This window comes from Podarcis gaigeae (genome assembly GCF_964106915.1).
Source record: "Podarcis gaigeae genome assembly, chromosome: 15".
NCBI classification, from domain to species: Eukaryota; Metazoa; Chordata; class Lepidosauria; order Squamata; family Lacertidae; genus Podarcis; species Podarcis gaigeae.
Window position 1 is genome coordinate 40,815,912 of NC_139692.1, and position 18,130 is coordinate 40,834,041.

The 18,130-nt window shown below is 41.3% G+C and overlaps 1 protein-coding gene across 12 annotated transcripts in view; it reads right to left on the reverse strand.

Moving 5' to 3' along the window:
• The window catches only part of BRIP1 (BRCA1 interacting DNA helicase 1), a 222,354-nt gene that overhangs the window by 187,954 nt on the left and 16,270 nt on the right, over positions 1-18,130 (reverse strand). For all 12 annotated transcript variants that reach the window (XR_014558454.1, XR_014558455.1, XR_014558456.1 and 9 more), the window contains exon 7: positions 162-458. Coding sequence is in view for 6 of the 12 variants with exons in the window: in XM_083715016.1 (XP_083571142.1) it covers positions 162-458 (297 nt within the window). In the remaining 6 variants the exon portion in view is untranslated. The remainder of the gene's footprint in view (positions 1-161; positions 459-18,130) is intronic.

The following is an 18,130-nucleotide window of genomic DNA, read 5'->3' on the forward strand; positions in this document are numbered from 1 at the left end:
GCATACGCAGATTGCGTTCTGCTCATGTAGCGAACGGGCCTCCGGAATGGATCCCGTTCACAACCAGAGGTACCACTGTACTACATGAACGGCAAAAGAAAATGTTAAAAGCAGAGAATATTATTTTCTTCAGGAAATGGTAAAGAAACAAAACAACTCACATTTTTGGCTTCCAGCAACTCTACACATTTTTCATTCTTGCTGCTGCAGCTGGACACTGTTGGATGGACACAAGTGTGGTCCCTGCTAGAAAGAATAGTCATGGGGACATCTGAATATGCCGTCCTCCGCATCTCCCTGGTAATCTGAGCAATTTGTTTGTGGGTACGAGTTCCAAAAAATATTTTGGGGACAAATGCCTTTCCTCCATTTTCTTTCTTCTTTTTATCAGTTGCTTCTTTGACTTTTGCTTCGACCGAAGAACAGGAGCACTGAATGCAGGCACTGGAAGGCTGTAACTGAAGGGCAGAGAAATCTCTTTACGGACATTAGAACAGGAAAAAAAATATTATTTTCTCTCTCTAAAAGTGTTTATTATTGTCTACACACAAGAAAATTGGGTCATCAACAACTATTCTTGGAAACAAAGCATTTAAATGGCTGTAATAATCTTTCTATGCTTCCCACCCATTTAACACCTGTTAAAAAGAGCCTGACTTCAGGTAAAATAAAGTAGACTCTCTCATTTTAACCAGAGCTGTCTATTAAACAGCAGTCATCATAACACTGGATACCTGACAGCTTCAGACACAAATTACGGTAAGTTACCAAAAAAAGTACTTAAAGGAGCTTCTTTTGCATATTGAGAATTAGGCTGCACTTTTTACATCCAGTTCTAGAAACAAAGGTCATGAATAAATCAAAGTCTTGGTAAAACAGGAGCTAAAAAGGCTACCTTGGCCAGACTCCACTAATGTCCAAATTAGAGAGCTCAAATCTGCCACCTTTTTTCACAAGTAAAACCAGGCTACCAAAGTAGAGGTATGAGAGCAATGGCTGAGATATGGGATATAAATTTGCAGATAAATAAACTGAAGATTTTAATTTTTAAAACAATTGTGGGCACTTCACACAAGTAGTAACCAAGAGTTGTACAAAAAAGCCCAAGGCTGAAATAAACAACTCTTTTCACGACAAACCTGATCCCAATAAGACTGCAATCTTATTCATACTACCCTGGGAGTAAGCCCCACTGAACACAGGATGACTTATTTCTGAGTAGGGATAGAGGGATCTGTCAATTTCAAGTTCTCTCAGCTTTTCATTTTTCCATTCTGAAGTTCAGTTCTCAACATTTCCACTACACTTTTTGAATTATTTTGAAGTCTCCATGAAAATTCAGCAGCATTTTAGTACGAATTTCTCTTAATATATACATTTGTATGCAATTACCTAATATATACATTTTTACAGAGCAATTTTCCATGATAAAATGTGTTTTCACTAATATATGCATTTATATGCACACTTTACCCCAGTGGTAATTGCACTGCAAAATTTGGAGATTTTCCAAGGATGGCTGTATTTCAGTTCACACATTGCTTTGGAAAGAGCAGATTACGTAGGATCGCCTTCAAATGCAAACTGAATAGATTTTCTCCCCAAACCCTACCTCTGAGCAGACATGCATGCATTTGCACCCAAAGTGCTCTTAAAAAATCTGAAGCAGTCAAATTTATACCTGATAGCTTCAGGTGATGCTAACAATACTTTTCACCTGCATGTATTGAAGCACTTGCTGAAATGTTTTTCTTGAATGTTGTCTATAGAGCTTAGTTAACTTGCTCAATAAATTATATATACACACCAAACCAGGGAAAACTGAGTACAGCATATTAACATTTTGATACCATATTTCTCTTCTTGCTTTTTCCACAAGTCAAACTGCACTTAATTAAACCCATGCTATTATTGAAAAATACCATGAATTTATATTGATTGTGGATTCTGGAGCCATGTTAGCCTGCTGCAGCAAAAAAATGCCAAGCAAATATTTCCCCCTCCACTTCCCAGAGTTGTATCCATGCACTTCCCCCTCCCCACTCCCCCCCCCCCCCCGCAAACAACAAATTCTGTTGGTGATTGCTGAAACTATGAAAAACTGGGACACTGAGAAACAAGAGCAGGGATAAGCAAACTTTTTCAGCAGGGGGCCGATCCACTGTCCCTCAGACCGTGGTGGGCCGGACTATATGGGGGGGGGGGGAATGAACAAATTCCTATGCCCCACAAAGAACCCAGAGATGCATTTTAAATAAAAGGACACATTCTACTTATGTAAAAACACACTGATTCCCAGACCGTTTGCGGGCCAGATTTAGAAGGTGATTGGGCCAGATCTGGCCCTCGGGCCTTAGTTTGCCTACCCATGAACAAGAGGAAGGCATCTGCATGATTGCAGAAACCGTGAGGTTTACAAAACTACGAACAAAACAAAAACACAACAAGGGCAAACAAAAAACAACAACCCCAAAACAGCCCAATGAAGTCTTAGCATGCTCAGAAGCCACAGAATGGTGTCAGTTGGAAAAGGAAAACGGGGATGGGAGGATGAAATGGAGTATCCTGGAGAAGGGCTTTGGCTGGCAGGCTAGAACCCTGAAGAAGAGGCACTCTAGACAAGAACTGATGATAGCACTGCAACCTTTTGCTGTAGGCTCCACTTGTAGCTTATTATATAAACAAAAAATCCTGGATAAAGCTGGGTATGTAGGTAGCATGATAGCTCAGCTGCTTTGTTCCACTCTAATTACGTTGCCACTTAGGAACCCTCCTCACTTGCACACTTACTTAGAAGGCCGTTATAAGATTTTAATAAAGAGGAACGTATATCTTTCGAGGGGGGTGACAGAACACTGCAGAAATAGCTACTTGGAATAAAATATGCTTATGCTCTAAAGCTGCACGAAAGATTATTGGTGCAAAAAATGACACTATGAGAACAGGAAGCCAAACACTATTTTCTTGCCAGCTTCACCATTTCTTGTTCTTTCTTTCACCCTCCTCTTAATTGTAATCAGTAAGATTATCCTCCATAAGCAAATGCAAAGTCACTGTGCGCGTTACGCCACAATAGCAGGGATCAACTATCTCTTGGCCTCCGCTCTGTGGAAAGGCAGGTTCAAATTACCCTCAGTCCCACTCAAGCTTGTCCACCATTAAATATTACAATACACGATAGAATGGAAGTAAATGCAACCCTTCTGAAGCTGTCACTCACTGGGATAAAAGGTCCGCTGACGTGCCAAATAAACAGGCCGTCAAAGCGGGTAGAGTTACCGGCCGTGCTAGAATTGTTACATTCCTCTCTCAGGTTGCCAGTAACAGCAGATTTCATTACGGGTGTGCTGCCACGTTAAATAGCCCGTTCCAAATATCCTGCCTTCTCTATATTGAATAATTACTTATTCACCAAAAAGGATAAAAGGAAGAGTTATGAATGGGACCCTTGTCAGCGATAAAGGAGGAAACAGCTGATGGGCAGTGTACGTTACATATGTGGCCATGCTGGCCTCCGCTGTACAGCCAGGCAGAGAAAAGCGAAATTCAAATTATGTTGAGTGGTATTTCTGCCTGGGCTCTGGTTTGCTCTTCGGAAAAGAAAGCACGCAGATAACAACAACAACAACAACAATGTCAATATGGTGAAGTGGAACAAGAGTTTAGTAGGTCCATTGCAGACATGCTCTCAAATGAGTGCCCCTCCAACACACTGGTGGATGAATTCTTCTGTTTTAGAGGGTCAGGGCCATAGATCAGGGGTAGAAGCACCTGCTTTTCACAAAGAAGGACCTGGGTTCAAACCATGGCACCTCCAGGTAGGGCTGGGAATATGTGAAGTCTTGAAGAGCTGCTGCCAGTAGATAATACTGAGCTACTCAGTGTAATGCAGCTTCTTTCTGTTCCTATTTTCCCCAAGGAGGAATATTAGAGAAAATAAATGCTAAAGCCTGGTGAGCAACCTATGAATGCCAACTTGGGCAAAAGGTGGGGTATAAATACAGTCAATACAATCAATCAATCAAGTTCTGCATGCAGGAAGGTCTCAGGTAGGTGCAATCCCTGGTGTTTCTAGATATGGCTGGGAAAGTCTTCTACTTGATAACCTGAAGAGCTGCTGGCAGCATCGACAGTACTGAGCTAGATGGACTAATGGTCTGATCTGATATAAGGCAGCTTCCTACGTTCCTATCTAAATCAGATCTTAACTCAGAGCCATGAGAACCAGAAGCAGCTAATCTAGTGCCCTCCAGAGGTTGTTGGGACAACAACTCTCATCAGTTCTAGCTAGCACGTCCAATGGTAAGGGGAAATGGGAGCTATAATCCAACGATTTCTGTAGTCCACCACGTTGGATAGCCCTGATCAACTACTCTTTTGCCTCTGTGCTGACAACTGAAGAACTGACGACAGAAGACGTTTTTGCCTCTGGGGAATCCAGCTGCCAATCTGTATCTTGACAATATGTCAGGTATAAACATTGGAACCCTGTGGCACCTTACAGATTAGCCAATTTATAGATCGCATAAGGTTTCGGTGATCACAGTTGACTTCATCAGAAGCATAAAAACTTATGCCATAGTGTATTTGTTACTCTTTAAGATGCCACAAGACTCCTTGTTGTTTTTGCCACAACAGGCTAATATAGCTACCCCTCTGGGAGTCAAGTATAGAATATCCCATAATAGAGAAATATGAGCAATGATGCTGTAATGCAAATCAAGATGATCGGAAATTTTAATTGACTTTCAATAAAAACATGAATGCCTTCTGCTGCAGCTTTTATTAGGGGGCGGGGGAATTAAAATGTACTTGGCATGAAGGTTGTTTTTTTTTTTAGTATATATAAAGGCATAAAGACAGCAAAATCTGTGAAGAGTTGAAGAAAAAATAACATTATTTTACAGGTGGCCTTAAAGGTTTTTCATAAAAGGTTTGAAATTGGCATAATACTGCCTTTAATAAGCTCTTCGCCCTCTACTGTGGCATTAAAATGTTACCTTTTACTTTAAAAAACCAACATCAGGAAAGTAGTAAACTTGGTCTGATTTTATAGTCACCAGTAAAATTGTATAGAACTGCTTTGCAGTAGTCATAACATTTCTGCAAGCCACAGACGCCATCAGCCAAAAAATAAAACCTTTAAGAAGGTGCCTGTCTAACTTTTTTGGGCGGAGAGGAGGAATATGTATGTATGTTACAATTATAATTTTAGCAACTGAGGTCTTCGCTTTATTTGTCTTTCTGAAAAGGAATTTCTCCCCTTTAAACACTCTGCTTGCAGATTTTTTTTTTTTGGTAAAAAAAAAAGACAAGTCTTCGGGGATGAAGTTATGCACTTTAAAATAAGGTCTGTTAAAATAAAAGCCTAGTATGTTTAAAAAGTAACTGAAGCATAGAGTTGCCACCCATTCGCAATTTTTATAGACTGTTCTGATTTTGTGAGCTGCATCCATAATATGTAGCAAGCTGATTATGGACAGTTTCACCCACTACTACATTTTCTAGGAAGGCATGATAACGTGTCTGGGGCAAACTTCAGTTACTGAATGTCTAGTCTGAACAAAAGGCACTGGCAAAAGGGGGGGGCAGTGAAGAAAAAATACACCCAGCTTATTTAAGCAAACTATTAAAGGTGCCTTAATGTAGTAGAATGTAATTTATAGCATTCTTCTTTTGTTTTCATCCGCACATTAGTTATTGAAATTGCCCTGCCAGATCATCCAGTCTTTCCCAGGGGGCACAGAAATGCTGGGAAGCCCAAAACCAGGTCATGGAGGCAACAGTCCTCTCCTGCTCTTATTCCTCAGCACCTGGTGCTCAGAGGTATACTTCAATTGAACCTGGAGGTTCACATGCATGCAGCCATTAACATAAAGCCACTGTCTTTCAATGATGCTGTCTAATCTTCTTCTAAAGACATCTGTGCTAATGGCCATCATCACAACTATAATGTTGCAAATTCCCTAGTTTTACAAACTGTTTAAAGGAAGCCTTATTTTTGTATGCTCTGACAATTGATTTCGCTGGACGATTCTGAGTTCCAGTATGGCAGGCCCACAACTTAAGTGGGGGTTATATTGCAGGGCTCGCGCCTAAAGCCACAAGTATGTATGGTCAAAACCCATTGGGTTTGATGGCGAGTGCTGAGGTCATTTCCCCAAGAATTCCATCCCGTTTTTAATTTTAATTTTTTTTGCCACACATGTAAAGTTGAATATGCACAAGTTAAATGCATGCAAGTTGCAGGATTACTGTACTAGAAGATTTAGGAAGAAAAACTTATCTATCCACTTTCTCCATGCCATTCATCATTTTATAAACCTCTCATTTTTTTGTCAACTTTTAAAAAAATCCAGTCCTAGTCATCATGGCCTTTCCCCATAAATTTATTCCAGTCTTTTTTTTTTAAAAAAAAAAAAACAACCCACAACAATTCAGAAATGCAGTCATTTCGTGTTTCAGCACCTACACTTTTGAACTCCTTGCCTGTTGACAATCAGCACAGGCCTTTGCTGTACTCCTTTCAGAGCCTACTTAAGACACTTTTCCTGAAGTGAACCTATCCAGGCATGTAAAAGTTACACGTATCATTTCGCTTTGGCTACTGTTGATTTTTAGTGATCTTTTGAACATTTTAAAATGCCTGTTTTCAATAATGATTTTAATTTTTAAGCCTATATATTTGTAAACAGCTTAGGGGTTGTTGTTGTTGTTGTTATTTTTAACAATCAATCAGTATCTAAATTTTGTTAAATAAATAAATAAATGCATTCCTGACAGTACACTAGCAGTTTCTCTTGCAGCACAGTTAAGAGGAATCCCGGCCTGTTTTCCAACTCACACGTTTACTAATTAATTCAAAGCAGCATTACTCAAGCTCAAAAAATAGCAGCCCCACTCAAGTGTCTGATGAGAAAATATCCCCGCAAATGCAATAGCCCACCCCAAGTCCTTTCTTCAAATTTGACGTAGGTTAAGTTAAAGCAAACAAAAACCATATAGGAATGTAACATTGGAAAGACATTTGCCTTTCTTTCCTCCTTTCTTTCTTAACACAATTCTAATTATATCTTTACTCAGATTAAAAAAAAAACTTCTATAGGTGAAGAATTGGGAATTCAAATATTAAAAATACCTTATGCACCACTTCATAGCTGCCCCACTTTTAGAGAAAGAACCCAATACATTATTTGAAGAGTAAAGAAAATAACACTTAGAAGTCACCATTTCCCAAATATGTTCACCAGCAGAATTTTTATGAAGTCGCCTAGCAAATTTAATGCAGAATGTGGTTCTACCTTCAGCAATAGTAATAAAAACAATAACCTACAAAGTACTTGGCTTATGCACCCACTTTATTGTTGCAATAAAAGAAATATGCTAGCATTGGTGGGCAGAAACATATGGAGGACAACAGGCAGTGGTTTCAAATCCCCTAGTAACTTATCCCTAAGCTTCTCTCTCTTGCCAGGGCACAGTGGCTCCTGGGGACTCAGAAGGGACTGTTACACAAAGCAGACAAAGCCAAGGCGGGAGAAGAAGAGTCCTGGGCAGCCTTACTACCAGGTAACATATGGAGCCCACCTCCCACAGCAAACTCTGCAAGGACATTGATTTTTAATTAATTTATATTTTATTGAATTGTCAGGGTTGCATCTAACAAAGTTTTAGTTAGAGTAAACCCACTGAAATTAATGAACCCGAGCTAGCCATGCTTTATTAATAGGTCTCACTCTTAGTAGGACTGGTGTTGGATACAACCGTTAGAAAATACAAACTAGAAGAGCCCCCCCCCCCCAAAAAAAACCCCACAGAAGCAATCATACACTCAAAAATGCCATCCCCTCAAGAATCCTGGAGTTTCCTCCTAAAAGGTCCCTCCACAGCCTTCCATGCTGAGTCGGAGGATTTAAGGTGTTCTTTTTTACATATTGAATAAGGCAAAACCAAACGTTAATAAAGCAATCATCTTCTGGTTGTCCTTTCAATGCTGTCAACTGTCTGCTCAGCTTCTCTGTTAGTCCCCTAGTCCATACCAGTGTTTGCTATAACGTTCCAAGTACCAACTTTCTGAAGCAAATAATTATTGGGCCCGTCTTTGCTGTACTTCTCAAGACATCTGGCATTTGTACCATGAAGCCCTCTTGCCTTCATGTGTGTTGGGGGGGGGGTCTGGTTGGCCTAACTGTAGTTCTTTCCACTGGCCATAGATCTCCAAACTCAAAAGCCTCACATTGTTTTAAGGCTTCCTCACAGAAGAGGTGTTCCAGCTCCATGATCATTTCACTTGCCCTTTTCTGAATCTTTTCCAGCTCTAATATCGTTTTTGAACAGTGACCAGATTTGTATTCCAAGTGTGATCACACCACAAATCTGTAAAAATGGCATTATAACACTGGCTGTTCTGTTTTCAATTCATTTCCTAACAATTCCTATTTGTGGACTTTGTCTTTTACAGTGCTGCTGCACACTGATTCAATATTTTGATTGAGCTATCCAGCACAATTTTGAGATCTCCTTCCTGGTCAGTCACCACCAGTTCAGATCCCATGAGCCAGGCTTCCTCAACCTCGGCCCTCCAGATGTTTTGAGACTACAATTCCCATCATTCCTGACCACTGGTCCTGCTAGCTAAGGGCTCATGGGAGTTGTAGGCCAAAAACATCTGGAAGGCCGAGGTTGAGCAAGCCTGCCATAAGCCAAGGGTTGCCAAAACAGGTGCCTGAAAGTTCCCTTCCCAATGAAATAAGGCTTGTAAAAAGCATTCAATTAAAGCTGATGCAATAGGTTGTGCCCATGACAGTTTCTCCAGTTTGCAAATGTGTCCATGGGTCCCAAAAAGTTGGCATCCAAGAATATATGCAGCTATGATTTGTTTTGCCTCAATGTGCACCACTTGACACTTGCTTACAGTGAAATGCACTTGCCATTTTAACACCCATTCACCCACTTTGGAGAATCCCATTGGAGCTCCTTATAATCCCTTTTTGTTCTTACCACATGGAACAATGTGGTGTCATTAGCTATATAAGGCAGCTCTCTATGTTCTCCAGCTTTGAGATTGAGAGAAGCCTGTGCATGTTATGATGCATTTATGAAATACTTGGAAGAAATTTCTTGCCTCCTCCCTGGGTCTAAGGTAGGGAGGAAGCCCAACACTTGCCACACTTACAAGAGGAGGCATGAGATACTCACTATGACAAGTGGAACTGTGGATCGCTAGGCCCAGCCCAGTAAAGGGTTCACCAGCTAATGTCCATGCCTTGTCCTTGTGGCTCTTTCTTTATGTGGGGTGTAATCAGGTCAGAAGCAGCATGCATCAGCTCCAACCTGGAAATGCTTCTCAATATCAACTCTGGCTCCGGCCTGGTGGAACGCTCTGCCTCATGAGACCAGGGCCCTGCAGGATCTGATTTCTTTCCGCAGGGCCTGTAAGACAGAGTTGTTCCGCCTGACCTTTGGCTTGGAGCCAATTTGATTCCCTCCCTCTTTCTTTTTTTCTTTCCTTCTCCTGCGTCGAGGCTACATTTTATCTTAATGTTGTAATATTTTAATGTTGTATTTTAATTTTGTTTTTAAGTTGTAATCATTCAACTTGTTTTTATTATTGCTTGTAAGCCGCTCTGAGCCTGGCCTTGGCCTGGGAGGGTGGGGTATAAATAAATTATTATTATTATTATTATTATTATTATTATTATTATTATTATATCAGTTGCTGGAAATCACAGGAGGAACAGGGCTCTTGTGCATGGGTCCTGCTTACAAGTCTCCCACAGGCATCTGGTTGGCCGCTGTGACAACAGGATGCTGGACTAGATTAGCCATTGGCCTGATTCAGCAGGCTACAGTGGTACCTCGGGTTACAGACGCTTCAGGTTACAGACTCCGCTAACCCAGAAATATTACCTTGGGTTAAGAACTTTGATTCAGGATGAGAACAGAAATCGTGCAGCAGGGGGAGGCCCCATTAGCTAAAGTGGTACCTCAGGTTAAGAACAGTTTCAGATTAAGAACCGACCTCCAGAACAAATTAAGTTCTTAACCCAAGGTACCACTGTATTTTTATGTTTTTGAAAGTCAATACCATGGGGGAGGAAATGAAATGGTCAGAATTTAACCCAATCTCTTTAAGTCCTGAAAAATATTAACATACGCAGCGGGAGATAGTTACTATCTAGCTAACTAGTGGAGGTGTCCCGTCCCCCCTGCATAAGCCTCCAAAGCAGCCAAGACTAAACACAGTCAGAACGAAAAACAAACGAGCAGATAGATTTAATGGCCAAACCATTACCATGGCTCTCCTGTTCTGGGGGGACAGCGCTACCCAGGATAAGCCAGTTTAGAAGGTCAGCAGTTATAAAGGCAAAGAATGAAAACATCAGAAACAGAAATCAAAATCGCATGCAAACTAAGGCTAAACAAAACAGTGGGGTTATGCTCCTTGACATCAGTAGCTGTAAGCGCTTCCTTGATATTCCCCATCTGCATATCATAGGAAACAAAACCTGCCTGGTGGTGAATGCCCAGTGTGCGAAATCTCACACAAGGACACCCTACTAAGATAACTGGAGTGGCATTATTAAAGCTTCTCTTAAAAAGAAAACCTTCTTTTTAGAAGGCGTAGTCTTCAGCTTCTTGATTAAACTGCACAAAGCAGCTGTTTATCCACTCGCAGTAACCAGCAGGTGAACCCGATTCAATATTTATCACCGGCTTTCACAGATCACCGCTAACCAAGCAAACGTTTTAATTAAGCTGGAGCTTGCTTCAAAGAGCTCATTCAGGACGTCAATCAGCGAGGGTAAGGGATCGGATACTGTGTCAGGTGAGAGTGTGTAATACAAATCCACAACTTTCTTCATCCCATCCGCCGTAAGCTAGCCCCGCTGGAGAGCCCACGCTCTGATTGTAACAGACTGCCAGTCTCCTGGAATGTGTAACCGAAGTCACTCGGACCCCATTGTGGAGGTTGTAAGCAATATGTTAAACTGCAATGGGCTAGCACATTAAGACAGATCCTTTTCACAGCTGTTTCTTGATACTCCAAGTGTTTGTTACACTACTCTCCATTTACTGTTTACTTTCTTGCCTGAGTGTAAGTGGGGATTCCTTAACGCAGCCGCCCCATGATCTCAATAAAATTAAATAAAAAAATTAAAAACCAACAAGAGTCTGTGCTTCAGCAGACCCAATGCTTCGGCAACAATGGAAGCTTTACCTTCCAGTGATTGCATATGAGGACTGAGTCAAACCACCAGATAGACAATTTTTGAGGGGCACTGATGAGAGATGGGAGTCCAACACCAACATCAAGTTGGGGAAGAGTCCCATGTGCCAGCTAGAGGTATATAAAATTATGCATAGTGTAGTGAAAGTAGACGGAGAAGCTTTTTTCTACCTCTCCAATAATACTAGAACCCAAGGACTTCAAATTAAATTGAACGTTGGACGATTCAGGACAGACAAAAGAAAAGTAATTCTGCACAAAGCACATAGTTAAACTCTGGAATTCGCTCCCAATAAGAGGTAGTGATGGCCACCAATATGGATGGCTTTAAGAGGAGACCAGGCAGCTCCATATAGGATTAGGCTATCAGTAGATGCTAGCAACAAAGGCTGTTCTACCTTCACTATCAGAGGCAGTGTACCTCTAAATAGCAGGAGCAGGAACTCGCAAGCGGGGAAAGGATTGTTGCCTTTCAGGCTTCCTATAAGGATCTGGTTGGCCACTCTAAGAATAGGTGCTGGACTAGACTGGCCTTATGTTCTTATGTTATGTTTTATATTGCCACAGCTTGATGATGATTGGCTTGTGGTAACACAGTGGTGGGTTTTTTCAGTGGTGGCACCAGTGATGAAACATGAGACACCCGATTTGTATTCACATCCCACCACCTCTTTAAGACACAATTGTTTATGCAAGCATTCCCACTAGTACGAACACTCTGAACTAATTGTTTTACTTGCTCTTTTAACTGTTTTAATTGCCACGCTTTTAATGGGATTATTTTGTTGTAGATTTTAATTGTAGATATTTGATGTAACTGTTTCACTGTGTATCTTAATTGTGTATGGATTTCATACTGGGAAACCTCATAGGAGCCATTTTGGGTATGTAAGTGGCATATAGATTAATCATCATCATCATCTTATGCTGTATAACTCAGTTTCTGAGCAGAGGCCCATTACACACCAAAATATAAAATAATATTTCTATGGAAAATGCAAAAAGGACTATGAAGGGCAAAAACTAAATGCTACTACAGACTGGTCACCGATAATAAAGTCACTGGTCACTGGAAATAAAGAAATCACATTTATTTCTTTATTCAACATATCTGTGCTGCCTTTCCAAAGCTCAAGGAAGTGTACAAAAATGTAAGTTAAAACAAAACCTAAAATTAAAGAGCTAACAAAGTGTTCCGGGGGGGGGGGGGAGGCATCCCTGAATACTCCCCAGCAGTAACAAAGGTCAAATGAATGCACTTTGAAATCACCTGTAAAGGGCCAGAAGAGATGAATGGTCTACCTCTAAGTAGACACCATTCCATAGTTTTGAGGCAACTGATGTAAATGGCCTTGCACCCAGTTGTGCTGGCCTACAAGAGAGCTTTTTCAGTGTGTGGTGCGCGTGTCTCCATCATTGTCAACTTTCAAGAGGAGTTTGGAAAGATTCCTATTCACCCAGACATTTAATTGCTATTCCAGGTGATCCTGTTATCACTGGATGAAATAATGCTTTAAACTGTAATTTCTTTTATAATACTTTCAACTGAAACTGCTTTTAGATGTTTTTATTTGTAATTGCTTTTAGAATGCTTTAACTGTTTTTAAAATGCTTCGTTTTTGTTTGAAGACTGTGTATCTGTTTATCTCCCTGAGCTCCTTAGGGAGGAAGGGTGGGGTATAAATTCAATAAATATGTTAAATTTTCATACATACATAAAGACATAATTTTATTAGCGTGATGCCTTTCCAAAGTTCAAATCATGTTCAAGGCGGCTTATGACATGAAAAAACACACACAACTGCAACATAAAAAGAAGTCATAAACATTAAATAAAACATCAAAAAATACACAACCAAGCTGCACAATTCCCACATAAAACATAAGATCTAAAATACAGATACAGTGATACCTCAGGTTACATATGCTTCAGGTTACATACACTTCAGGTTACAGACTCCGCTAACTCAGAAATAGTGCTTCAGGTTAAGAACTTTGCTTCAGGATGAGAACAGAAATCATGCTCCGGCAGTGTGGCGGCAGCAGGAGGCGCCATTAGCTAAAGTGGTGCTTCAGGTTAAGAACAGTTTCAGGTTAAGAACAGACCTCCGGAACGAATTAAGTACTTAACCCGAGGTACCACTGTACAAAAACCCAACAGCAGCAACCACAAACAAAAAAACCAACCCACTCTCTGGAACAGGAAGACAAGGCAGGGTCTAATTAAATGACCAAAGTTGGCATGACAGCCAATAAAGGGAGAAGACATAAATAATCAATAGGAAGTGAACAGGTACCCCACAAACTAAGAGGCTGTTTTACTCAGACCAGATTTATAGGAGCTCCTGAACGCCTGGAGCAACAGCAAGGGAGGCAGGGAGGTGAGGAAAACATGTAGGGAATGATCCAGAGTTCTAGGGCTTAATAATTTCCCACAGCATCAATACATGACCTTCAAAAGACAGGTAGATTCTCAGGATTGACCTCAAATGCAACAGAGTGCACTCCAATAGGAACAGAACAGTGAAAAAGCCCTGGTACAAAGGACCACAGTTCAAGCCTCTTAACAGGCATTTTTACCTGTTCACCTGCAGCAATTAAAAACATCTCTAGGTGATTGGGCATGCTAGTTCTTTATTTTCCATGGATGTGCTGCAAACAACTAACACAAGTGTATGTGGGTAAGTGAGACAGCACAGGGTGAAATGTCGGCAAGCAACTTATTTTGCTTTCATCTGCAGGGCTGCCATAGTTTAAATATATAAAGATGTGCAGCTGAGCTGTGTTTACTGAACTACACCAATTGTGTTTGAAGTCTTGCTTTTACTAAGCTGCCAGTCATCAGTAACACACAAAGGTCTCTCCCTTTTTTAAAAAGAAAACAAAACAAAAAAAAACCAAAAACCACCCTTTTAAGATAAAAGGTCAGGCCCAAACAAAAAGCTCAGTGCCCTTTTACTGTTAAATATAAATGCAATTCTTTTCAAAAAGATTCCCCCACTCCAATCCCCCCCCCTTCTTATGCAACCCATGGCTTCTTTCAACTGAACAAATATGCTTTAATTGTTCCATTGGAAATACATGCCCTCTGGGTTAAGGACTAAGTAGGATCTCCAAAACCAACACATATGTATATTCAAAGGGCTCTATGCAAGGGCCTTGCTTCTGTAATGTGTTGTTAGCAGAAGGGAAAGAAAAACATCCGTTAAAAGGGCATATTGTCAGTGAACACCACAGCAGGCACAATGCTCACCCACTGTGCATGATCAAAAGGTAATAAGAGCAAAAATTTACCCAGGCTACCTTTATCATGGCTCTTGCTTTTGTCTCCTTTCCCTGAGCTGCAAACCATACTGTAGAGTCACTGCCAGAAGCTCATTTCAACAGAAAGGGCAGAATGAGGTGAGCAGGTCGCTGAAAGATGTTAAGGGGGGAGGGGGGATCCCTCAAAATGTCTAGAAAGAAATTGCACTATGTCACTTGGTGCAGTGTCTGAGTGAATACCATAAATCAGGGAGGGGAAAGCTGTGGCTTTGTGTGCTGTTGGACTGCACTCCAATCATCCATCACCAATTGGCCACACTTGGTGGGGTTGATGGAAGCTGAAACCGAACATCACCTTGGGGGTATCAGGTTTCCTGTCCCTGCTGTGAGCAGCAGAACACTTGCTGCACGTGCAAGGCCCCAGGTTCAATCCCTGGCACTCTCCAGATCAAGCTGGGAAATACAGTACTCCCATCTGAAGGCAATGCCAGGTAGCCTAGACCACGGCTGGGAAACCTGCAACACCTCCAGACATTGACGGACATGTAGTCCATTATCTTCCATTATTAACCTGGTGTAGAAAATACTGGACTTGAGGGTGAAGGCTCATAGTTCCGTGGCAGGGCCTCTGTTTTTCATGCAGGAGATCCCAGGTTCAATCTGGCATCTCCAGGTAGAGCTGGGGAAAGACCTTTTCTGAAATCTTGGAGCAGCCCCTGTCAGTCAGTGTAAATAAGGTTGAGTTAGATGAACCAATTGTTTGACTCAGTATAAGGCAGCTTCAGATTTTTCCTACATTTTATTGAAGCAGTGAGGGAGGGAATAAATGTGAAATAGTTGTTTACTCTTTTCTTTTCTTTTTGTCATTCCATTCTATTCTCCCATTTTAAGAAGAGCCCAGCAGCTTTGGAATGCCTTCGGGATATTCCATGAGAACATGAGTCAACATGCAAAAATAAAGTAAATGTTGTGACTAAAGGCAGTTTCACACATTACAAAAGAAATACATTATAGGATCCCAGTCAATGGACACAGCTGCCTGACAAGCATGCCTGCATGATGCATGTGATTGCTAACACATTACCCATTTTATGAACAGAAAATTTAGGGGTACAGGACAATCTTTTCTTTCTCCATGCCTGTAATGTTCCCTTCCTGCACTTCCGAGGGATGTGAGTACCCAATATCACACCAGCTGAATTCTGCCCTAATAGGGTGAAGCATTCCTTACAAAGAACTTCTCAATCGCAAATGTTAGTCGTGTAGAGCAGGGGTGAGCAGACTTCAAGTTTGTAAGAGGTACTTTGTTTTTTCCTAGAACTCCCAAGGTCTACACATTAGAGCCAAGTACAAAATAGGGCTTAGTAAGCAAGCTAGGCATGTGCTTTAAGCAAGGCACCTTCAAGTGTATCCCAGCCCATGAATTTGTTTTCAGTGTCTGAAAAACTGAACTCTCAGCCCTTTCACAAAAGACCGACTCCTGATTCCTCCTGCCCCAGAAACACCACTAATTTTGAGGTGGAGCTGAGGTTATTGCTAATTTTAAACCATTGGGAGTTGGGAATCCTTGCTGATCTACTGCCAATCATTCAGAGATCTACCTTCTGCCCAGCCCTGGTTTAGAGTAGCAGTGGGTAGACTTCACACTTGTAGTATCTGAAGTCCATGATAGGGACACAGAAACACATGAAACTGCCAAAACCACATAACACCGCTCTTGAAAGATCTACACTGGCTCCCAGTACGTTTCCGAGGACAATTCAAAGTGTTGGTGCTGACCTTTAAAGCCCTAAACAGCCTCGGCCCAGAATATCTGAAGGAGCATCTCCACCCCCATTGCTCTACCTGGACACTGAGGTCCAGCGCCAAGGGCCTTCTGGCGGTTCCCTCATTGCAAGAGGCCAAGTTACAGGGAAGCACGCAGAAGGCCTTCTCGGTAGTGGCGCCCGCCCTGTGGATCGCCCTCCCACCAGATGTCAAAGAGAACAACAACTACCGAAAATTTAGAAGACATCTGAAGGCAGCCCTGTTTAGGGAACCTTTTAATGTTTGATGCATTACTGTATTTTAATATTTGGTTGGAAACCACCCAGAGTGGCTGGGGAAGCCCAGCCAGATGGGCAGGGTATAAATAATAAATTATTATTATTATTATTATTATTATTATTATTATTATTATTAGTCAGACAGTTGGTCCATCTAGCTCAGTACTATCTAAACCGACTAGCGGTGGCTCACCAGGGCTCCAGACAGAGGGATATCAAAAAGAGGCACCTTTAATCCAGTCTGGTATTGCTTTATTACAAATATAAATAAATTAGACACAGAGGCCCTAAATACACTAGCAAAGTATGCACCCACCAATTTTTTTGCTGCTAGGACTGGACATTGGAGATCAGTGACCAGTGTCTTGGTAACTCTGTGCTGTACATTATGAAACTTGTTAAAAAAGACAAAATAAGCAGATTAAATGTCAAACTTAGTTTTATAAGTTATTTATTTTTACCTACCTCTCATCTGTTGGTTATTTATGATTTGTAGCCCTGTCTTTTACAAAATTAATTTTTTAAAAAGAAAACCAACTTTGGGGCTTTAAGGCACTGAAATAGTTTTGAAGGATCAAGCTTTAGGCCCTGCCTACCCTACAGATTTAATATAGTTCGGTGCCGAGTTTCATTATCAAAAATCTATCCACCTAATTAAGTGCAGTCAGGTTTTTTCCTCTTCTGGCTCTGTAGTAGCAACCTGAAATAATCAAGCCCTTTATCTAAAAAGATGATTAAGAACTGGATTATAATTAACTTTTTCATTAGTTCAAGAGTCACTTTAAACAGATTTTGAAACCTGAGTCTTGTGAACTTTCACATTTTGAGCAGACAACGCGACTAGCTTATTATGCGCATATTTTGGACATATAAGGTTCACAATACAGAATCTGCAAAGGAAGACAGTGGCCTCAAATTCTGACATTTTACAGGAAGATATGGTACATGTGTAACAGAGCAAGGTGTTCACCAAACTGGAGAGGGACACTAATCACACAATTATAAGGTTTGCAAAGCAGGCACCCCCCACACTCCTCCAACCCTTATTTATATAGTCATACCTCGGTTTGCGAATGTGATCCATGCAGGAGGCACGTTTGCAACCTGCAGCGCCACGACTGCGCACGCGCCTGACGACATTTAGTGTTCTGGTATTTCCGGGTTCAGCGCGATCCATAACCCGAAAACGCACAACCTGCAGGACTCGCAACCCGAGGTATGACTGTACTTCTCTGTGAGTCAGAACAAGAGAGTTCAGATGCCAAGAGAGCACTTTCTCTGTGGCAGCCCCTAAAAACTGTGGAACTCCTTCCCTACCAAAGTGTGTCTAGCACTTTGCAAGAAGCAGAAGATACACCTATTTATCCTGGCCTTGGTGCATAAGTTCAGGTATTTTTGTGGGACGCATCTCTTCTGTTTCATTTAACCTATATCAGGCACGTCCAACAGGTAGATCAAGTAGATCATGATCTACTAGTAGATCACTGGATGTCTGCGGTAGATCACTGCTCCCCCCAGAAGCTCAACAGCTTTGGCTCCACTAAAAAAAGCTCAACATTTTAGCCTGCAGCCCATAAAAATGGTGCCTCCC